The sequence below is a fragment of the Protopterus annectens genome, chromosome 8.part0, assembly GCF_019279795.1.
Source record: "Protopterus annectens isolate FY-2018-M chromosome 8.part0, PAN1.0, whole genome shotgun sequence".
In the NCBI taxonomy this organism is placed as follows: Eukaryota; Metazoa; Chordata; order Ceratodontiformes; family Protopteridae; genus Protopterus; species Protopterus annectens.
In genome coordinates this window covers 1365010009-1365034350 of record NC_056741.1, presented here as the reverse complement: position 1 = coordinate 1365034350, position 24342 = coordinate 1365010009, and the positions used below count along the sequence as shown (strand labels likewise).

At 41.2% G+C, this 24342-nt stretch overlaps 1 protein-coding gene across 2 annotated transcripts in view; it reads right to left on the bottom strand.

The window, feature by feature from the left end:
- The window catches only part of HMBS (hydroxymethylbilane synthase), a 378523-nt gene that overhangs the window by 122533 nt on the left and 231648 nt on the right, over nucleotides 1–24342 (bottom strand). For both annotated transcript variants that reach the window (XM_044080943.1, XM_044080944.1), the window contains exon 10: nucleotides 2913–2951. In XM_044080943.1, the coding sequence (XP_043936878.1) occupies nucleotides 2913–2951 (39 nt within the window). The remainder of the gene's footprint in view (nucleotides 1–2912; nucleotides 2952–24342) is intronic.

Below are 24342 nucleotides of genomic sequence, written 5' to 3'. Positions count from 1 at the left end.
TACTGAGACTGATTATTGATTATATAAATGGTACTAGACTTCTTGAGGTTTGAATATAAAAGCTCTGATGTCACGATAGAATTTTTGGATGTACAAATAATTAAAGGAGGTGACACAATACATTCTGAAGTATATAGAAAGTCTTGTTGGAGGAATAGCATTCTACATCGCAGTAGTATGCATCCCCAGCATATTTATCGTAACATTGTAACAAGTCAGACACTTAGTAAGACGCCTTACCACTGATGATGAAAGTTATAAGATAAAGCAAGACATGCTGGCCGATAATCTTTTATCAAGGGGATACAGCAAAAAAAGAAGTGGAAGGAGTGTATCAAGTAAATACGTCTATGAGAAAGGGAAACCCTTCCTGTATAAGAACCAGGGTAATACGTACAGTGTTAATAACAGTGAGCAACGAGCTAATGTAAATAGGATGAGAATCCTCTATTCTACTAAGAATTTGAAGATTAAAGATGTCATTAGTCAAAACTGGGGTATTTTAACCACTGATGACAGAATTGCTGAGATAGTGGGATCAAGACCTAGTTTTTTGTATAAGAACACAAAATCATTAAAGAGATTGTTGTGCTATGAAAAATAATATGAAAGGATCAGTTCTGTCTAGCAGGCAAGGTACTTTCCCTTGTAGAGGGTGCAACCAATGTGCTTACATGTCTGGTAATAGTTGCTTTATACATCCAGATACAGGCTATAAATATAGATTTAACTTCTATGCTGATTGTAAATATAGAGATTTAGTATATCTGGCTGTCTGTCAGGCATGCTGGTCTTTTTATATAGGAAAAACAAATAGGAGTCTTTGAGAACGTGTCAGAGAACATGCATATGCGTTCAACAGAGAGGACGATCGCAACGCATTAGCTCGACACGTTCTAGATGTAGGGGTGTTACACAAGTTTAAATTTAGTGTCTTAGAACTGATTAAAAAGACTGAGAGATTAGGTGACATTAGGAATCACACTGAGGAGTGTGAGAATAGGTGGGTACTCAAACTCTAGGGTCACAAGGGGCATGGACTCAATGAGAAGGTGACTTTAAAACCTTTTCTAGCAGCACGTCCCTATTCACACTAAATTTATAAATTTATGTGTGTATATGTTTTAGTTTCTAATATGTTTTAGTTTATAGAGTGTCTTAGGTGTATATATTTCCACAGATATAAATTTTTACTCTGTGTTTTTAACATGTTTTAATGAGATATTCATGGTGATGTAATTAAGTTGGTCATGATTGGTCTAAATTTGTATGTAGTACTATTTAAATGAATTGTGGTTCAGTGCAGTTGTTAAAGTCTGAAGAAGCGTTATATGGACGTGAAAGCGCTTACTCTATACTGCAGTTATTAAAGGTGTTTGTTCTACATTTCTGCTGTGGCGAGCCTCATCTGTTTTTTGGTACATTTTTGAAGAAATTCTATTGGTCAGAATGGATACATTTCCGCCTATTTTAATTAGTGGGTTTACTCCTAAAAATAATAACAGTGATAAGAAGATGGGCTGTGCCTTTCCTGTCCCCATTAGCTTAGAATCTTATAAGGTCAAACTGGCCACTGTGAACAATTGGAAGGAAATCCTGGGCAACAGTGATTTGGTTAGGGTCATAGGTGACCATCCTAATTTTATCTACAAAAAAGTAGTTAGTGTTAAGTCTATTTTGGAAACAGGTGAACAGAAAAGGGTTAAGGGACCTGTGGGCACCTACCCTTGCCACGAGTGTAAACAGTGCAGGTTCATAGATTCTTCTAAAAATGCGTTTTTTCCTCACATTCAAATAATGGTTACTAGTAAATCTAGATTCAACTGTAAGAGCTGTGGAATAGTTTATCTTGCTACTTGTTCTACCTGCCATACTTTCTATGTAGGGAAGACTATTAGAGCAATGTACAAATGAATTCATGAACATCGCTTGACCATTAAAAATAAGGACGTTAATAATGCTTTGGCCAAGCATGCAATGGAGTGTTTGGATTTTAAGAAATTCACATTTTTTGTTTTAGATTTCATTGATGTGTCACCTTATGTTACTAACTATAATAATGCCCTTGAAATTAAAGAGCTAAAATGGCAAGTTTGTTTAAAAGCTAACCAAGCTCCTGGGCTTAATGGCACATTAAATGTAAAATGCCTTTTAAATGACAGATTGTATTATTAATTTCAGTTTATCAGTTTTTATAAGAAAATTGATCAGTTTTTATATACATAAACACAAAACATTTTCATTTCATATTAGAAAGTGTTTATTTCTATGTTTTTAAGACAGAAAAATGCTTATGCATTCATGGTTTTCCTTTAAGACATGTATATTTTTATAACTGAATAATGTTGTTTCAATGAATGGAATAACTGTGATTGGTTTAACAATTTACATAATTTATTTGTATTTAAATAGTCTCATTAGTAATGTCTGTTTGTTCTGAAGAAGTTCGTTAACATTAAACGAAAGAAAGCGCTTATTACAGTATTTGGAGTTTTAGTGTGTCCTGATTCACGTTTTTTAGATTTTAAAAAATGAATTTAAATGTACTTAAAATTTTTGAATATGTAGTTTGTGTCAATGTACTTCTAATGTACTACTGTGGGGAAAGAACACATAGCACCTCCTGTCCACTCTTTAAAAAGTGAGTTCAACAACAGAATTTCCAGCTTTAGGTTTCTACCAAAGCAGGTTTAGCCACTCATGAATATAGGACAACAAAGCAGCTTGACAACATGGCAGGAATCAGGATGAAACTGCTGTACTACTGAAACCATCCACCACCCTCATTCTTTGAGCTGGCAAATGCAGAGATTTCATACTAACTCAACAAACAAGGACTAATGGTTGCAATAAAACTACAATTACACTATGCAAAATGAAATATTGAGTACAATCAAGGAGCACATACTTACTTGACTCACAGCATACAAACAGTCTTCAGGGTCAAGCAACTACGGAGAAACAGAAAAATCAAAATAACTACTGGATTAAAATGGTATGAAGGAAAAATTTAATCTACAAGCATAAGTATAAACACAGAGAATTTCCTAACCTGTACATACACATTTAGAATGTTTAAGATTCAACCCTGCATCTATTTATAGCTATCAGACACCACGTACCCCACTAGTACTTAGGAATTGCACTGGGCAAACCTAATACACATATTACACCTTGTTCAGTTTTGAACATATTTTGTTACTACAAATAAAGGGTATGTCAGTTCAGTGGCTCAAACATTAATGGTATTGCCACATACTGCTTAGTTTTCTAGTTCAGTTCCTTAGTGCAGCGTCTTCTGTAAGGAGTTGGCATGTTCTCCCTCTGTCCATGAGAAGTCTATGATTTTTATCCATATCCCAAAGACATTAGTGCATTAGCAAGGTTTCATATTGACACTAGTGTGTGAGTGCATACACTCTGTAACAGACAGATGTCCATTCCAGGACTGAATCTGCTTGCCAGGACAGGCTCTGACTTTCTGCACAATTTACCAGATTAAATAGGTAATGATGATGAATTAACTCAACAGTAACTGGCTTCATTTTTTTTCTATTAAGAGAACACAAAGTCTAGATGACTTAAAGCAAAAAAGATGTAATGTGAAGATTCATTAAGGCTTCCCCAAAAGCCAGCTAGTAAAGGCTCTGTAGAAACATAACAGCCTCAACATTCCAGTAAAGCTACTGAATGAAAGAGCTGCTTTACTGAAATATTACAGTTCATAATACACAAAATCACACGTATGTGATTTTTTTGTTTTCATACAGAAGTTTATTACTTAAAACAAGTGCTTCTTAAATGGCAAATAAATTATAATAATAATCAAGGGGAAAAGCAAACTAACAGTACACTGATTACAGATAGTACAAATGAAATGCAAGATGAAAAAAAGCAATAACACCATATGCATTGTAGGTTTATGCACCTTTTCATATCAGACATGGAGAGAGAGAGAGAGAGAGACAGATGGTGTGCATGTGTCCTGTAATGGGGTGGTGTCCCATCCAGGATAAGATTTATTGCCTTGTACTCTGCCAATAATGTGATAAGTTCTGGTTCTTCTCATAACCTGTAACTGGAGAATGCCCTAATGTACTGTTAAACTACCACGGGAATGTCCTTAGAAAAAATGCTGCACTTATGACTAAGGCCAACCTTTCAGGAATTCTCCTTTCAGCACTCAACCATTATGGACTCTAAAACTGAGAAGCTGTACTCATTTGTTGCTCCTCTGTGCTGACAAACTAATAATTCAACACTACCTTGAAACATGCACTACACTTTTACTGTCTGATCAAAACTAACTGCTAATCCATAATACCCTCTACTAAAAATTGCTTGACTACTTTCTATAGTGGAATACATTTCTGCCTGCATGTAGTGTCAAGTACTACTAACCTATTATAACGATTGGTATTGGATACAGCTGTCATTAGGTTCATAGGTTTGATTCTCAAACTCATGACATGCTAGTAATTTGACTGCCATTTTCTACTATATATATTATATATATATATATATATATATATATATATATATATATTTTTTTTTTTTTTTTAATTTATTTTACATTTGTTGACCGGGATAGTCCGACTGGATGCGTGTCCATTTTCAGCGGAGGCCCGGGGAGAAAAGCTCCAAGGGTAAGCAGATACAGCATTACATAATACCAGCATTACATAATACCAGCATTACATATTACAGACTATTTACAGAGATTACATAAGTAAGCAAGTTAAACAAGTTCCACAGGTTACAGTTAATCCTGAGCACAAGTCAGGATTAAATTAAATTACACAGTAAACTGGTTAACAGATTTTTACACATTCTAGAGAGAGTTAGCCAGGCTTGATACATTGACATAGCCAGTTAAGTGACAAATGTTGTTTGAGTCTAGTTTTAAATTGACCTAAGGTGGAAAGTAAGGTAATATCAACTGGAAGAGAGTTCCAGGATCTACTTACAGAGTTTGCAAAGAGAGAATCACTGGCTGTGTTATTAATTTTGCTAGTCTGAATTAGTAGTTTGTTAGAGGATCGAAGCAGTCTAGGATTGTTATAGGGGGTGAAAATATTTTAAAGTGCAGGAGTATTGTCCGGATTATAGAGGATTTTATAGGCCATAATCAGTTATACTGGATTAGGCTGGGTAGTTCAAGCCACCCAAGCTGATTTAGATTGATGCAATGATGTGTCCTAAAAGGCAGCCCAGTGGCAAACCTGGCAATGTGGTTGTAGCAAATTGAGAGTTTGTTAAGGACAGTCTTGTTTAAATATGAGAGTAGAGGGGATGCATACAGAAAGGTTGAAAGAAGGTGAGAGCGAGCTATGGCAGTTTTAGCTGGAGGGGTTAGGAAGGCTTTTATTCTGTAAAGTGACCCTAGTTTTTTACTGATGGTTTTTGATAGCTTGGTTAACATGCAGGTCAAATTTTAGATTATTGTCTATGATGACACCTAATAGTTTTGTAGATGGGTCAGGGGAGAGTACTGTGCCATCATTTGATTTTATGGTAAAGGTGAAAGTGGTAGACCTACGTGCTATGCTAATAACAGCATTTTAGTTTTTTGGGGATTTAGGATCAGACAATGTTCAGAAAGCCAGTTTTCTATTGTATTAAAGGTGGTCTGGGTAGCTGAAACTCTACTGGAGATGTATGTATATATATATATATATATATATATATATATATATATATATATATATATATATATATGGATCCCTATCAGATGATAGAAATTTCATTTGACTGAATCCCATTTGACTGAGACCATAAGACTGAAATTTCAAAATACTGAAAAATCACTCGACTGAAACTCATAATACTGAAATCTTACAATGCTAAATTTCAACATACTGAATTGTAAAGTGGACGATATAAAACCAGAATAGGTTGGGAGTTATGCCCACCACACCCCCCAATGTGGGGGGCTGTGTCCCCCACACCCCCCAACTATATATACTAACTCCAGGATCGCACTACAGTGGGGAAAAGGTATATGGTCTTTTCCCCACTGTACTGCGATCCTGGAGTTTAGTATGTATAGTTGAAGGGGGGGGGGTGTAGCCCCCCCACCTATTTTGATTTTTTATTGTCCATTTTACAATTCAGTATGTTCAAATTTACCATTGTAAGATTTCAGTATTACAGGTTTCAGTCAAGTTATTCTTCAGTATTTTGAAATTTCAGTCTTATGGTCTCAGTCAAATGAGTTTCAGTCATATGAAGTTTCTAGCATCTGATAGGGATCTATATATATATATATATATATATATATATATATATATATATATATAGTACAGTTTTGTACCTACCATAAATGTAGATGTCCGAACTGGATAGCATCTGCAGTCATAACAACTGGGTTGTCCTGTCGTCAGGCAGCCCTTCGGTCGGCCGGATTCCAAAGTCTGGGTCCGGCTTCGGCTGATGTCGCACTTCACCCGACGTCATCTCTGCTGGTCTTTGGGTATAAAGGCATCAGCCGACGCCATTTTCCTCAGTGTTTCTTGCCCCAGATGCCAGTTGCCCTCTTGGAAGGCTAAATTTTGGGTAAATGCCAATGTTTCCAAAAAGATAGAAGGCAAACACAAAAAATAAGCATGTATGTACATATATACAAACAAATACACCATAAGAGACTCCCCCCCCAGCTAGCTATTAGGAGGGTAAATACCCTAGGAGTACCACAGAGGGGAAGGAGGGAGGGTAATCCTGACTGCAGATGCTATCCAGTTCGGACATCTACATTTATGGTAGGTACAAAACTGTACTATGTCCTTCATGGATGCATCTGCAGTCATAACAACTGGGTAGAATACCATAGCCAACTAGGGGAGGAGGAAGAATAAATTATGGTGTGGTTAGGATCCCTTGCAGTACAGCAGTGGCAAACCCTGCTCTGGATCTGGAATACAGAGGTAAATTATAATGCTTGGCAAATGTATGCACGGAGGTCCAAGTAGCCGCCTCAATAATGTCCTTGGTTGCCACTCCTCGTAAGAAGGCTGTGGTAGTGGCTGTTGCCCTTGTAGAATGAGGCCTTATGTTCTGTGGAATTGGTTTTCCATGGAAGGAGCAACAGAATCGTATGCAATTTCCTATCCATTTGGAGACTGTCTGTTTGGAAATTGCTTTTCCTTCCCTTCCTGTTGCATAGGCTACAAAAAGCTGGTCAGTTTTTCTGTTACTTTTGGTTCTGTCCAGGTAGTAGCGTAGCTGTCTATGTACATCCAAGGTATGCAGCATTCTTTCCCCTCTCTTTTGTGGGTTGGGGAAGAAGGTAGGTAGGTGGATTGTCTGGTTTAAAGACACTCTGGATACCACCTTAGGCATAAATGTAGGATTAGTTCTCATGGACACTCTATCTTGGTGGAAGATTAGGAAGGGTTGTACTGCCATTAGGGCCTGAAGTTCAGAAACCCTCCTTGCTGAGGTTATTGCCAGTAGGAAAGCAGTTTTCCATGATAGATGCTGTAGGTCTGCTGTTGCTGCTGGTTCAAAAGGAGGGAGTGTCAACTTTTCTAGCACAAAGTTCAAGTCCCAAGCTGGCAATGGTGGTTTCCTAGGAGGTTTTACATTCTTGATCCCTCTGAGGAACTGCCTGAGTAGAGGATGTGAAAAAACAGGTGGATCAAAGCTGTATTCTGCTGAAATAGCTGATGCATGTATCTTGATGGAGGAATAGGACAGGCCTGTATGTAGAAGCTCTGCCAAATACTCCAGAATGTTAGCAATATCTATATTCGACACATCTTTTCCTCTTTCAGCACTCCAAATGACAAACCTTTTCCATTTTCCTGCATAGTTCCTTCTTGTTGAAGGTCTGCGGGCTTCAAGGATAAGGTCTTTAACCCTTTGGGAAAGATCTGGATTAGTTGCTGCTATGTGATGTTCCATGCAGTCAGTTGCAAAGTTTTTAGGTTTGGATGCATGATGCTGTAGTTGTTCTGAGTTAACATCAAAGGCATCAGGGTATTGACCACATTTTGTCCCGAGACATGCTCCTCAGCAATGGGTACCAGTGTTGTCTTGGCCAGTTCGGAGCTATCAGGATTATCCTTGGACGTTCCTCCTTGATTTTTAGTAATACCTTGTGTATCAAGGGAAGAGGTGGGAATGCATATGCTGTCAGACCTTTCCAGCTGAAGGAGAGCGAATCCACCTTCCATGCAAGTGGATGGAATGTCCTTGTGCAGAATTTTTTGAGCTGGTGATTGAGAGGGGAAGCGAATAGATCTATCTGTGGCATTCCCCATTTCTTTGTGATGGTCTTGAAGATGTCCGGGTGTAGCATCCATTCGTGAGCATCCGAGGTGGTTCTGCTTAACATGTCTGCTAGAGTGTTCTCCTTTCCCGGTACAAATATTGCCTGTAACTGGATGTTGTAGCTGAGTGCCAGGTTCCAAAGGTCCAAAGTCATTCTGCATAGGGGGTATGAATGATTGCCTCCCTGTTTGTTGATGTACCACATGACTGTGGTGTTGTCTGTCCTTATCATCAAATGGCCTTCTTTGAGAAATGGTCTGAATTTTTGGATTGCCAGTTTTACTGCCAGCATTTCTTTTTGGTTGATGTGCAGGTGTAGCTGGTCCCGCCCACAATCCTTGTACGCATTTGTCCAGCATGTGAGCCCCCCATCCTAGGTCTGAGGCGTCTGTTGTGATGGTTTGGCTTGCTCGAAAGTTGTGAAAGGGTAGGCCTGGGTTTGACTGGCATGCTTGAGCCCACCATAGGAACTCCTGTTTTAGGCATGGGATTAGTGGAATTTCTGCTTCTAGGCTGTGCCTGTGTTGGGACCATAAATTCTTTAGGTACCACTGTAGTTTTCTCATATGCAGTCTGGCATGTGGGACCAAGATTATGCATGATGCCATGAAGCCCAAGGCCTGCAGAACTTTTCTTGCTGTTAGCTTGTTCTGTTTTGTTAGTGCCAAGAAGTAAAGAGGGAGTTATTTTTGTTTTTCTGCAGTTAGGAATGCCATTTGTTTTACTGTGTCCAATTCCGCGCCCAAGAATGTCCTTGTTTGGGATGGTATCAGCCTTGACTTTTGTAAATTGACTGTGTATCCCAGGGCTTGTAGCAAGTAAATGACCCTTTGTAAATCTGTTGTCAGCTTGCTTTTGTTGTCCCCTTGTAGCAGGCAGTCGTCCAGGTATGGATAAATTTGGATTCCCTGTAGTCTGCAGTGGCGATTACTGATGCCAGGCATTTTGTGAATACTCTGGGCAGTAGATAAGCCAAAGGGCAATGCTGAGAATTGATAGTGCTCTGATCCTGCAAGAAATCTGAGGTATCTTCTGCAATTTGGTCGAATGGGGACGTGCAGGTATGCCTCCTTGAGATCTAGAGTTACCAGCCAACACTCCTTGCCCAGCATGGGAAGAAGTTGCTGTAGGGTCAGCATTTTGAATTTTGGGACAATGATGTATGTGTTTAAGATGGACAGGTCGAGAATAGGTCTCCAACTTTTTCTTTTCTTGGAACTAGGAATAGTCTGGAGTAGAATCCTTTGCCTTGTTCTGTTATTGGTACTCTTTCCACAGCTCTCATCTTTGTTAATTGCATTATCTTCTGTAGAGCTTCTATTTTTTGATTTGGAGGCAGGTTTGGCATTCCTCTTTTGACTGGTAAAGTGTGGAAGTGGAACCGGTAACCTTGGTCTATGGTTTGCAAAATCCACTTGTCTTTTGTGATATAGTGCCAGTTCTTGAAAATAAGGCTAATTTTCCGCCTAATGGTGCTGCTATTTGTTCCCTGGTAGGCGGAGTTAGAGTCAAGTCACTGTGATTGTCCTGTTGCAGTAGTAGTGGCTGTGTCTGTGCCTCTGTTATTACCTTGCCACTGTCGTCCTCTGTAGGCACCCTCTCAGGATTGATTACTGCCTCTGGAACGCCTATTCCTGCCCCTTTGGGATCTTGTGGAGTCAGGAAAGGACCAATTTTGGCAGGCCAGTTCCTGCTAAACCTTGGGGGCTGAACCTGTAAGAAATCTTTAACCGTTTGTACAGATTTTGCCTTTTCTGCCATTTTCTTCATTACCTGCTGGGCAGGTGTACCAAACAAACTGGCCTTATCCATAGGAGCATCTAATAACTTAGCTTTAACATGATCCGGTAAGACCTGTTCCTTCAACCATGCATGTCTTCTTATCACTGTGCCAGTCATGGCTGATCTAAATGAAGCCTCCAGTGCATCATAGCCACATTTTAAAGAATGGTTACTAACCTGTTGTATGTTATTTACCATTTCTAATACATATTTCTTATCTATAGAGTCATCAGAGGATAGCTTTTTAGTTAACTGATCAAGCATAAACTCTTGGTATTGTATCATGTGAAACTGACAGTTTAAAGCTCTAGCTGAGAGAGTAGCAGAGGTGTAAACTTTTTTGCCCCATCTGTCTAAAGACCTGGATTCCCTTTCAGAAGGAATAGGGTTTTTTGCTGTGGTCGAGGCTACTGCCTTAGGCCCCTGGGATATAGTTTCGGGGTCTGCAAGTGGGGCCTTGTATAGGTGGTGATGAGTGTCTGGTACCCTGTAAAATCTATCTGGTTTGGCAGGGGCTGGAGGTAAGGAATCAGGTGTAGTGCAGACATCATTAAATGCATCGTCCACAACAGAAAGGACAGGAGGTATAGCTAAGGGCCTATGTTGTGGTAAGTGCAGAAAAGTCCTAAGTCTTTTTCTGGAATCTGAGAAATCCTGTTCCTGCCATTGGAATTGTTCTCTCATGGCATGTAAGGTTTCCCCAAAGGAGAATTCCTCTGGTGGAGAGGCAGCTGGAATGGATTCTTCAGCATCGGAGTCTTCATAATTGGAAAAAGGAGCCTCTGGCTGGTCTGTAATATCTGAGTCATCCGCAGAATCATCAGAGGACACAGGCTCGGGGCTCTGCTCTAGGTCTCTTTTCTGGGGCTGAGAGGCCCTGTCTGGGTGAGATTGAGATCCCTAATTAAGGATATTAAATCTTCTGCCAGAGTAAGCATTTGTGAACTAGAAGTGGGCCTGGTTGAGGGGGTTTAACAGGCACTGATTTAGTAGATTTGGCTGCTTTAGCCCTGGCAAAGGCCTTAATAGACATGGCTGCAGGAGGCCTAGCAGCACCACGTGCTGGGGTAGAGACATCCAAAGGGATGGTGTCTGATAAGTCACTAGTAACCACTGTTGTAGGTAAAATTTCTGAGGCCGATTCAAGTAAAGTAGCAGGAACCTCAGTAGTAGTCATTGATTCGGCTGTATTTTGATCAGTTTTCTCGGTTTCGGCCGAAACCGAGACACTCGCGGTTTGCTTAACCGTGGTTTCGGCCGAAACCGCAGACCGCGAGTGTCGGTCTTTTTCTTTGCGTTTTTTAACAATTTGGGTAGTCGGAGGATCCGACGGCATAATGTACGCAAAATCTGAGCCGAAAAACTGTTCAGCAAACTCCGACCGACGCCTAAGCGCTCGCCGGTTGAAGGAAGCACAGGCGAACAGGCTGCTACGCCGTGGTCTGGGCCTAAACAAGGCAAACAGTAAGAGTGGAAATCTTTATGAGGTATTTGTTTCCCACAAGTTAAACAGTTATTGACTTTTTCTGACATCGGCTGAGGCAAGAAAGAGTCCCCAACGGGTACTTAGCTTTAGAAGTCTTCGAAGTAGTATTCGGTAGTAGTAATCTCTGGATCTGACCGACCGGCACTTGCGAACAGCTTCTGCTTCGGGCGCCACGCGGCAAGAAAGACTGGGGAAAATGGCGTCGGCTGATGCCTTTATACCCGAAGACCAGCAGAGATGACGTCGGGTGAAATGCGACATCAACCGAAGCCGGACCCAGACTTTGGAATCCGGCCGACCGAAGGGCTGCCTGACGACAGGACAACCCAGTTGTTATGACTGCAGATGCATCCATGAAGGACATATATATATATATATATATGGGTACTTTCAAACACTTAAACTGTCAAGAGTTTGAGTGCTTGAAATATTGGCTAAAAAGTTTGAAAATGAACTTTTCGAACACTTTCAGTGTTTTGATTAGCAAGATCACAGCACTCAAAAATTTCACTAGAAAAGACATCTACTCCTGTGTTCCCTTCCCCACCCGTTTAAATAAGTGTGGCCTCTCCATTGTAAATAAGTGTACCCTGTCCACTGTACATTGCTACTTGGGTTGCCCATGTCTAATATATTGCATGTCCAGCCTATGCATGGGTAAGCATAGCCTGGTGTTGGTTTTGCATGCATCACTTTTACAGCAGTATATCTTTAGTCTTATCTGCTGTGTTCTCAAGATATTTATAAGCCACTGCCTCTTTACCAGTGCAACAGCATACTGCACCTGCCTCTGTCTGGCATGTTCAACCACCACATCATCACTACCTGATGTAGTGCACACTGCTGTTCCTGCAAGTGACCTTCTTGTAATAACTGCCTCCTAAGTATGATATTGTGTAACAGTATACATTGACACTAGTTTTGCACATGTGGCAGGGTCATATTGTAGGGCACCACCAGTCAAATCAAGACAGCAAAAGCATGCCTTCAGCAACCCAAATACATGCTCAATAATGTTCCTTGCTTGTAACTGGGCACAGCTGTATCCCAGCTGTGTTTGATTTTGTGGACTTCTTATGGGAGTCATGAGCCAATCTTCCAGGAAAAATCTGGCCCTGCCAACAAGATGCCCCTGAGGAAGTTGCCCCTCACAAAATGTTAGCAGAGGTCACAGGTGTGCTATATATGGGAGTCGTTTTAAACTTCCTTGGTGGCCTGCGTGCGCACACACACACACACACACACACACACACACACACACACACACACACACACACACACACACACACACACTCTATAGATGGCAGCCTATGTATCACAGGCCACCTGGCAACTGATGGAATGATACCCTTTAAAGTTCACATACCTCCTTCACAGTTAATCAGGCGGGGCCTTTATTTCAATCTGGGTATAGTCTATGGCTCTCAGTATCTCAAGGGAATGGGCTTTACCATAGAAATGTTGCATGATGTTAGCGTTTTCCTCTGTATTATGTGGAAACCACATATGCTCCCCCACATGCTGCAGCATGGTATCAAGAAACTGATGGTATACTTGAGGTGGATGCCAGATGTACCCCCACTGTGTCCCCAGTAGGTAACTGAGAGGTCCCTGTAGCTAATACACGTAAAAGAACACAAACCTTAGTATCCACTGAGAAAGGTACTCAACTCCCACAGGGTTGCAGAGGAGGCCAACACATTCCCACAATTTACTGCATGGTGTTCCTATCCACATAGTACCAGTCTAAAATGTCAGTGCCGTAGAGTCTCATTACAATTCAAAGTCTTTACTATATTATTTATGCTAATGTGAAGAATGACCATGTCATAATTACCCTTAATCTAATCAAAATGCCACTAATTTGGTCTCAGGCAGACATATCACTGTCAAACACCTTGCAAAGTCCACCGACTTATGAGTCTATATAACTAATTCACTGATTACAAAGTCATTTTTGAGGTTGTCAGATTTAAATTTCTGCCTTATGGACTGTCAAATATGGCTTGTTTAACTTTATTTTGCTACAGATTCTCTCCACTACTGGGACAGTCACTTGGGATTCTGATTTACTGTGATTAGACAAAGGTCTGCATAATAGGTTGCATGTATAAAATTATGACTATGTTGACCTTAAGGCCTTTTTTGAGATAGAAGGGAGACTTTTGTCAAGTGTGCTCATCAGAATTTCTGCACATGTATTGACAGGTAGGTGTGTATATGTCCACATATTTACAGGGTGACACAACATTCTGATCATACTTGCGTCTCTCAAGGTCATGTCAAAAACTGGTGGAGTTTCTGCAAACATCATGCTGTTCTTAAGCTGCCTGTGATAACAGTCATCTAGCAAAGTCTTTCAAAGTTAGCTCAAGAAGTTCCTCTACACCCAAGCTAAAATAAGATCCTTCCCGTGTGAAAATATAATTCCAACAAATATCTACTACTATCTGAAACCTAAATGTCAAAGATCTAGTAAAGTGACAGGATCTGTAATTGGTTTTATTTTTTCTAAACAAATTGTGTGTTCTGTCTGCATGCATCCACACTGTAGGACAATAACATGTACTGATATTACTATGGATTTTAAAAGCGAGCAGAAAAAAATGGTTAAAGTTTTGGGTATTACTCTGTTCTGCTAATACGTGGAAGATGACAGTGGCAGGGTAACTTAAGTTCAAGAGGACGGCCCTCACATTGTGAGCTTGTACTGATCATGATCACCATGAAATGTTAAAGTCAGCTTTCAGGGAACACCTGAGTTTTACCTCATCCTATATGGATTTATTTCTTTTTCAAGCAGTTCATGATACACATGGTGTTCTTTACCTGCACCATAATTCAAAGGCTTCTGTTTTCTTCACTGTCTAACTTTTACATCCATGTGGCGTTAATGAAATTATCATAAGTTGGACAAGTTGAACTATGCAAATTGTCACCGGATTTCTTGACTACATGTCAAACCATTAATAATTATTAATCCATGAAGACCAAAGCTGTCTACTATCCGTTTCTTTTCCAGCTAGACTAAATGTATTGACTTTACCAGCTTTAGGATCTCTGTCTTCATCTTAAGGTATAATTCCATTTTGAGGCTACTCTGTTTAATATGCAGATATTTTAAGTCATCTTCACTTTCAGCCAGTAATATTTTATCATCTTAGTGAAGGTTAATTTTTTTCCTTCTATTTTCACTCCTCAATTTTCTTCATACAATCTTGCTTCTCTGATGATTAGTTCTGCATATAAATTAAACAGGTATGGGAAAAGTATGCAGCCTTGTCATGCACCATTACCAATTCTAACACATTTAGTTACACCTTGTTCTAGCTGAACTGTTGTTTCTTGATCAATGTAAAGACCATGCTTAAAAACTACCATGTGTTCTGGTACACCTCTGCTTCTCAGTATGGCCCAGAATGTTTCATGATTCATGAAGTTAAAGGGCTTGCTGTAATCAAAGAAACACTTAAAATATATCCTTTTGATATCCGTTAGCCTTTTCAAGGGCCCACAATAATGTCTTTCACTCCTTGTAGTTTCCTGAATCCTTCTTGCACTTTGGGTGCCTCTCATCCAAAGTATGGCTGTAATCTCACCTGAATAATCTTGAGAAGAATCTTGCTCACATACACATGTACCACGTTACAGTATGCAGCAGACTGGTACAGTACTAGGGAGAAATTCTGAAAGACTGATTATCTGAAGCCAGGCAGTGCTGAGGTTTCTCTTATAGAGAAAATGTCTAAACTGGCATAATCTGCAGATAATGGTGGCATACATATTGCAACGGTCCTGCTGAAAGCAGCAGAACTACAGTGAATATTTAACTGTGAAGGAGGGTAGCATATCCTAATTAGAAGATTGCAGTATCTCAACAGTGTCCTCCCTACTCTGAGATAAGGCAATTTTTGTTTTAGTAATACAGAAGTAAAAGGACAGATGAGGGTACATTCCCCACCTCCCAAGTCAAGAGTGTGACGCCTGTGCACTGGCCCAGCAATCAAGGAGCCTTAATTCTCCCCACTAACACCAGTGAGGGGCATCCATATAGGGAAAGGATAATAAATACACACACAGTAAAGTACAATTTCCCTTAAGAGCACAAAGAGATCACAGTCAGTCTGGGGCTGGTTTCTCCCTTTCTCTCAAGATCCCCAATAAGACTCCCCACTGACACAGCTATAGGGTACAGATCTCAGCCTAGTGGGCAAGCTATAACCTCCAGCACCCTCTCTGTCCAACCAGTGCTTCGTGTCCCTGCCCAAGTAGCTGACTCAAGACGCACTTTGAGATAAGAGTTATATACAACTACACACACACTCCTGGGGAAGGCTGGCACAGGTTCTCCAGCTGTGTCCTTTTTACCCAGACTATACGGTAGTACCACTTGCCACCACCCACTAATATTTATCAGCTCCTAAAAGCCCCTTATGAAAGGTTGTCCAATTATTACTGTGCAATATTATTATCCAAATGGTAAGTGCAACTGAACAGTCAAGGCTTATTTGGAGTGGCTTGGACAGTATCACTATATACATGCAATGTACTCTTAGATTATCTGTAAACAAAACAGCCAAAGGTGAAAGGTTTAAAAATATTTAATAATAAATAATAAAAACACAAGACAATACTTCTTACTACACAGTGCTAGTCAAGAGTTCAGAGATTACAGCGAAATACTTAAAATAATACAGTAGAAAAGTACTGACATCAATACAGAAAAATGACTAATCTAATCTTCCTATTTCCTAGCTATATCTAAGAGAAAACACAGCTCTAAAATAAACGTACATATAGACCAAGACAGTGTTGCTGATGTTGGATGCTCTGAAGACAAATGCTAAATGCTCTCATTCCTTCTTTCCTTAAATTGATAACACAGTATCATTTCAAATTACATCATTTCTTTCTGGTTCCCAGGCTAACAGAAACTTAGAGGTTAATAGCCCTTTTGATCTTGCAGCTGGTCAGGAAGCCAGAGCAATAAAAGAAATTATACATGCAAATTCTAGCCATTAACTGTGGCCTCAAAACAATAGGCAAAATGCCTCCCTCTAGACATCTCGGCTCAGAGTTTTAGATAAAAGAATTTCACAATGCTTGACTTATCACAGTGTACTGTTGTTACATTTTTGCAGTTCAACATCCAATATAGTCTTTTCACATTTAAGAGAACAAGCCTGTGACTTATATTAATATTTACAAATGACAGAATTATCTACATAATTCTATCTAGCTAGGCTGGCAGCCTTCACCTATCTTCACAAAGACGTGCAGAGATGTTAAGCGCAACAGTGGGTTTTAAAATTTGCTGTTACACTACACTTTTTTAGAATTGTTTTAAGACATGCATAGCTCGGAATGCAACTCTTCCTTAGTGTCATTAAAAGAAAACTTTGCAGTGCTTCAGTAGACTGGAGCTTACAGTTTGGAATGGTTTCTCAAAATGTTTTCAATTAGAAGAGAAGGGTAAGACCACACGGAATGGGAAATACATGTTTCAGGCTCAATGCCTACATTCTCCATCATTTTACTATAAACAAACTAGTCACAAGTAATGCAAGCAGAAAGGGGACTGCCAAAAGAAACATCATGAATAGAAGCCTAGGAGATCGAAGAAATAAATGTGATAATCCTAGCAAGAGTGATACTATGGCATTAACTAGTGATGGTCCCTTTCAGTAATTTCTTTAACCATGTTCCTTCACAATCCTTCAGAAAGAGGAGTCATCCATTTTTCAACTATATTTTTTTTACTGTTTTGCTTGCCCTATGCCTGCAAATCATTAAGCCCACACAATGGCTATCCCCACTCATTTCCAATCACTGAGGTGAGAGCTCACACTGAAGCCATCATCCTAGCACTGGAGAGATTTTCTTTTTGGACTCTAAATCCTGCCCTGAATGCAGATGTTATGGCCTGCCCCGCTTACACCTAAGAACATGTTCCAGCAGGCATGCTGCATGGACATGACTTGGCAAAGCCAAGCACCACATCTCCAGCCCATATGCTTTCACACACACGGTCATGTCTCTCTCTACCTCTCTGTCTCTCTCTCTCTGTCTTGCACAAACTAATTGCAGTGAAGCGTTCAGTGTCAAAGCTGTGGGAGGAAGGTAAAAGGTTTTGAAAGAGAAATTGTTTGAGTGCAAAAAAATAAATAAATAATGTCAGGGGGATATATCTCCATAAGAACAAGATACCTGATTTGAGGTGAGAGAAAAAAATACAAGAAATGGAAAACTGGTCGAACTACAACTTTGAAAACTGAAACAAACAAGCTGGACAAACAAATTAAGCACAGTGTGAGACGAGATAAAAAAAATTGAAGAAAATGTACATAAAGATATTCAGCATAACAGAAAACCATCTTATAGATACAGAAGATGTGGAAGTAAAGACATGCAAATTGATAAACTGTGTGCAAATTCTAAAATGTATTCTCAAACAACAGATTATAGACACATTTACAAAATCTTATGCAAAACAGTTTGGCTCCACAAAGTCGGTGATTATTCATTCAAGTGACATCCAGGTAACCTCAGATACTGGAATCAAATTAGATTATACTGAAAAAAGAAATATGCAAATTGGATCCAAACAAAGCACAGGGAGGAGATGGAATTAATAATAATGACCTGAGAACTTATAGTACCATTACATCAATTATTTATTAGGTCATACAAACATGGGGAGACTCCTCAAGATTGGAGACATGTGCTTAAGGGAAAAGGGAGTAGGACAAACCCAGAGTCATACAGACCCTGAAGTGTACTTTCATGTTGTGGAAATATAATGGAAAAGGTAATATTGGATAAGTTACTTTCAGAAATGGAAAGGTTGGGACTTGAAACCATATATCAGCTTGCATATGTTGAAAATAGATCCATCACAACCTGTAAAGTACAGTTGTGTACACTTAACATAAATGTAGAAGTTGTAGTGTATTCACTCTTGCATCATTACACTTGGGTTATCTGCTTGCAGGTAGCCCTCAGTCGGCCTGATTAACAAAGTCTTGGGTACTGCATCAGTTGCTGTCCCTTCTTCCATGACGTCAGGTCATCTGGGGTACAAAACATGCAGCCAACGCCATTACATCAGTTTTTCTTGCCCCAGATGTCAGGTGCCCCCCTAATGGGGAACAAATAAGTATAAAATTATAATGATATACCTCCAACAAAAAAGCAAATACACCAAAAAGGCTTTTAAGCATAGTAAAGGAAAGTAGAGGTATAGCCAAAAGAAGTTAGGGGGCTGGAGGGAGGGTAAAGTACAGTTTTGTACCTACCATAAATGTAGATGTTCGAGTGCTCATACAGCTGCAGTCATTACAGATGGGTTATCCTGCCGTCAGGCGGGTCCTCGGTCAGCCGAATTCCAAAGTCTAGGTCCGGCGCCGGTTGTCGTCGCTTCTTCCCTGACGTCAGTGCGGCAGGGGTATAAAAGAGGCAGCCGACGCCATCTTCTTCAGTTTTTCTTGCCCCAGATGTCAGATGCCCCAGAAGGAAGGCAAAACATAAACTTATGTAATCATGCAATATAGAATAATCAAAAAACAGCAGTTGCAAGCAAATACACCATAAAAGAATACCCCAAATAGGATGTATGAGAAGGTGTTTGCCATAAGGCCTGTCCTAAGAGGGGATGGAGGGGGGGAAACCTGGACTGCAGCTGTATGAGCACTCGAACATCTACATTTGTGGTAGGTACAAAACTGTACTATGTTCATCGTGCATACAGCTGCAGTCATTACAGATGGGAAGAATCCCAAAGCTAAGTAGGGGTGGCAGGCACTAAGTGGAACTAGGAGGAGCAAGGATGCCCTGCAAGACAGCTGTGGAAAATCCCGCTCTAGATTTAGAGTAAAGTGGAAGGTGATGGTGTTTGGAGAAAGTGTGCACTGAACTCCAAGTGGCTGCTTCCAAAATGTCCTTGGTAGGAACCCCCTGAGGAAAGCTGCAGAGGTAGCTGTGGCCCTTGTGGAGTGGGATCTGATGCTTGAAGGCACAGCTTTTCCATGAAATGAGTAACAAAAGTGTAGGCAGTGGGCTATCCATTTTGAGACTGTCTGTTTGGAGACAGCCTTTCCTTAAGCACCTGTAGCATAGGACACAAAGAGTTGCTCGGATTTCATGAATGGCTTTGTCCTGTCCAAGTAATAATGAAGTTGTCTGTGAATGTCCAAGGAATGCAGTAGTCTTTCCCCTTTGTTTTGTGGGTTAGGGTAAAAGGTAGGTAAAGTGGATAGTCTGATTCAAGGCTACACTGGATACTACCTTTGGCATAAAGGTAGGGTTGGTTCGTAAGGAAACTCTGTCCTGATGGAAAATGATGAAAGGTTGCACGGCCATGAGGGCCTGTAGTTCAGAAACCCTGCGTGCTGAGGTGATAGCCAGAAGGAAGGCTGTTTTCCATGACAAGTATTGTAGTTCTGTTGAAGCAGCTGGCTCGAAAGGAGGAAGGGTAAGCTTTTCCAATATGAAGTTGAGGTCCCAAGCAGGGACTGGTGGTCTCCTTGGGGGTTTTATATTCTTTGCCCCTCTGAGGAAATGTCTTAAGAGAGGATGAGAGAATAAAGGAGGATCTGTGTTGTATTGTGCAGAAATGGCTGAAGCGTGGATTTTGATGGAGGAGAAGGAAAGTCCACTGTTTAACATCTCAGCTAGGTACTGTAAAATTTGAGGTAAATTTATTACCCAAGGATTCTGGCCCTTTTCCTGATTCCAGGCACAAAATTGTTTCCATTTGGCGGAGTAGGCTTTTCTAGTAGAAGGTCTTCTGGCCTCCAAGATGACATCCTGCACCTCCTTGGAGAGGAGGGTCTGCTGGGAAATCAAGGGATTCTCCATGCAGCTAGATTTAGGGTTTTGAGCTGTCTGTGAAGAGTTTTGAAGTTGTGCTGAGACAACAGAAGAGGCACTAGAGGAAGGATCCATAGTGGGGAATGTGTCAGGCTCTTCAGGAGAGGATACCAGTGTTGTCTTGGCCAATCTGGAGCAATGAGAATCATTTTCGGCCTCTCTGCTCTGGCTTTTAATAGAACTTTGGGCAGCAGAGGAAGAGGTGGAAAGGCATAGACTGTCAACATTGCCCAATTGAAAGAGAGTGCGTCCACTTTCCAGGCCTGTGGATGATAGGTCCTTGAACAAAATTTTTCCAATTGGTAATTTCTGTGGGAAGCAAAGAGATCTATGTCTGGCTGTTCCCATGCCTGAGTTATCTTTGTGAAAACTTGAGGATGTAACTTTCATTCGTGTGGGTCTGTCATGTTTCTGCTTAGGCTGTCTGCCAGTGTGTTTTCCTTCCCTGGCAGGAATTGTGCCTGAAGTTGAATGTGCAATTCCAGTGCTGTGTTCCATAGGGTCATGGCTAGTCTGCACAGGGGGTAAGAATGAGTTCCCCCCTGTTTGTTTATGTACCACATCACTGTGGTGTTGTCTGTTCTTATCAATAGCTGGCCTGGATGCAGTAGGTCTTTGAAGGCCATAATAGCATTTTGCACTGCTAGCATTTCCTTTTGGTTGATGTGTAGGTGCTTCTCTTTTTGGGACCATTTTCCCTGAATGCACTGATCTGTCATGTGTGCCCCCAGGCATAGTCCGAGGCGTCTGTTGTGATGATTTGAGTTGCTTGAGGTACGCAGAAAGGAAGACCTATGTTTCTTTGGCATGCTTGAGCCCACCACAAAAATTCCTTTTGAAGACATGGAATGAGTGGTATAATTGTTTCCAAGCTGTGGCTGTGTTGAGACCATAAGTTTTTTAGGTACCATTGAAGTTTCCTCATATGCAGCTTTGCACATGGGATCAGAAGGATGCAAGATGCCATGAATCCCAGAGCCTGCAGGACTTTCCTTGCAGTCAGCCTGGTGAAGGTTGCCATTTTGCTGAAATATTGAGACAGTTGCCCTTGTTTGTCTGGTGTGAGGTAGGCCATCTGGGTGGTTGTATTCAAGCTGGCACCCAGGAAAATTATTTGTTGAGAGGGTATTAGTTTTGATTTCATTTTGTTGACTGTGTATCCCAGAAAGTTCAACAGTTTTATTACAAATGCCAGGTGTTTCAGAAGTACGTCCTTGCTGTCCGCTTGAATCAGGCAGTCATCCAGATATGGGTATATTTGTATTCCTTGAAGTCTGCAGAAGGCAATTACTGATGCCAGGCATTTCGTAAACACTCTGGGCGCAGTAGATAAGCCAAAGGGCAATGCAGAGAATTGATAATGGGTTGAACCTGCAAGAAATCTGAGGTATCTTCTGCAATCTTGTCTGATAGGGACATGCAGGTATGCCTCCTTGAGGTCCAATGTTACCAGCCAAGACTCCTTGCCCAGCATGGGAAGAAGCTGCTGTAATGTGAGCATCTTGAATTTTGGTACCTGTAAATATGTGTTTAGGATGGATAGGTCTAAAATAGGTCTCCAATCTTTGTCTTTCCTTGGTACCAGGAATAGTCTGGAATAAAACCCTTGACCTTGTTCTTTTGCAGGTACCTCTTGAATGGCTTTCATGTCCATGAGAGCTGAAATTTGTTTTTGTGCCTCTGCCCTTTGATTTTGTGGCAGGTTTGGCATGCCTCTCATTTTTGGAAGGGTGTGAAAGTGGAACCTGTAGCCTCTGTCTATGATGTCCAGAATCCATTTGTCTTTTGTGACAATATGCCAATTTTTTGAGAATAATGCCAGTTTTCCACCCAAAGGTGCTGCCATTAAAGCTTTGCTTGGCAGGTAAAGGGGGAAGTCATTAATTCTGCTTTCTGAATGACTGTGATCTATCTTCTCCACCTCTTGGGGTTGGTGCTTGCCACTGTCTGGCTCTGAAAGATCCTTGAGGTCCTCTTGGGGGTCTGTATCTGCCTCTTTGAGGTCTGTCTGTGGCTGGAAAGGACCAATTTTTTGAAGGCCAGTTTCTGCTGAAACGTGGAGGTTGTACCTGCAGGAAATCTTTCACTGTTTGCATTGATTTTGCTTTTTCCACCATTTTCTTTAGCACCTCCTCTGCTTTAACACCAAACAATACATCTTTTTGAAGAGGTGCATCTAGTAATTTAGCTTTGACATGATCTGGTAAGGCTTGCTCTTTGAGCCAAGCATGTCTACGTATAACAGACCCCGTAACAGCAGCTCTACATGAGGCCTCTAAAGCATCAAAACCACACAAGGTATATTTACCCACTTGCTCTGCACCATGCAACAAATCCTGCAGCTCTTTTAAATCTGGTTGTTCTGGTTGTGTCATTTTGCTTTTCAACTGAGATAACAAAAACTGTTGATACTTTAACATATGGAACTGACAGTTTAATGCCCTCATGGTTAAAGTGGCCGAGGTATACACCTTTTCCCCCCACCTTTCTAAAGCTCTGGAATCTCTCTCTGAAGGTTATGGGTTTTTAGCAGTAGAGGCCTTAATTCCCTTGGGACCCTGTGAAATAGTTTCTGGGTCAGCAGTATGGCTTTTGTATAGGAACTGGTGTGAATCAGGAACCCAGTAATACCTGTCTGGTTTAACAGGAGCTGGAGGTAAAGAATCTGGGTTGAGACTGGCTTCTGTGTACACATCATCTAATATATCTAAAACAGGAGGGATAGCCAGGGGCCTATGCTGGGGGAGCAAGAGAAAATCCCTGAGCCTTTTCTTGGAATCTGAGTAATCTTGGCCTTCCCAGTGAAAGTGTTCCCTCAAAGTATGTAGGGTTTCCCCAAAAGAGTAGTCCTCAGGGGGGGAGACCGAGGGAATAGACTCCTCTGCATCAGAGTCTTCAAAAGGAGAATAGGTATAGTCCTGGTCCACAGAATGTTCAGAGGTAATAGAGGCTTGATCTGAGGAAGGGTAGTCTTCCTCTAATCTGGGCCTTTTGTCCGAGGGGGGTTGAGAACCCCTGATAAGAGTAATCAAATCCTTAGCCATTTTGAGCATCTGTTTTTTAGGCATGGGGCCTTGAGAGGGGGTCTGAGGTCCCTGTTGTTTGGTTTTCATGGCTACTTTAGATTTTGTGAAAGCTTTAATAGAGAAGGAGGAAGGCCTGAAGACACCTTGAGAAATGGCAGGCCTGTCTAAACTCTGAGATTCCCCGCCAAGAGTGGCGTCGGTATCTCTAGTAGGAATGAGGACCGAGGAGCCTGCGACCTCGGGTACTGAAGACACCGGTAATGTAGAGTCATCGGTACTCAGGGGCTGCGTAGGCGCCTCGCTGAGAACCGGTAGTCGGCCTTAGCGTGGTGTCAGTGGAAGTCGCAGACCTCGTATGTCGGTCCTTATCTTTGCGTCTTTTACTCAAAACTGGAGTCGGAGTATCCGACGACATAATATAATTAAATTTTTTGCCAAAATAGTGAAGGGCGAACTCCGCCCGATGCTTAATACTGCGTTTGTTGAATCTAGCACAAAAACGGCAGACCGAGACGTCGTGGTCTGGGCCTAAGCAAGGTATACAGAAAGAGTGGAAATGCTTATACGACATTTGCTTCCCACATGAAATGCAATTATTAACTTTGTCTGACATCGGTCTGAGGCAAGAAAAGTTTCCCCAACGGGGTACTTAGCTTTCAAGAAGACTTCGGCTGAAATATTTTCGTAAATCTCAGGAGCTGGCCGACCGGCACTTGCGAACTGCTTCTGCTTCGGGCACCGCGCGGCAAGAAAGACTGGAGAAGATGGCGTCGGCTGCCTCTTTTATACCCCTGTCGCACTGACGTCAGGGAAGAAGCGACGACAACCGACACCAGACCTAGACTTTGGAATTCGGCCGACAGAGGACCCGCCTGATGGCAGGATAACCCATCTGTAATGACTGCAGCT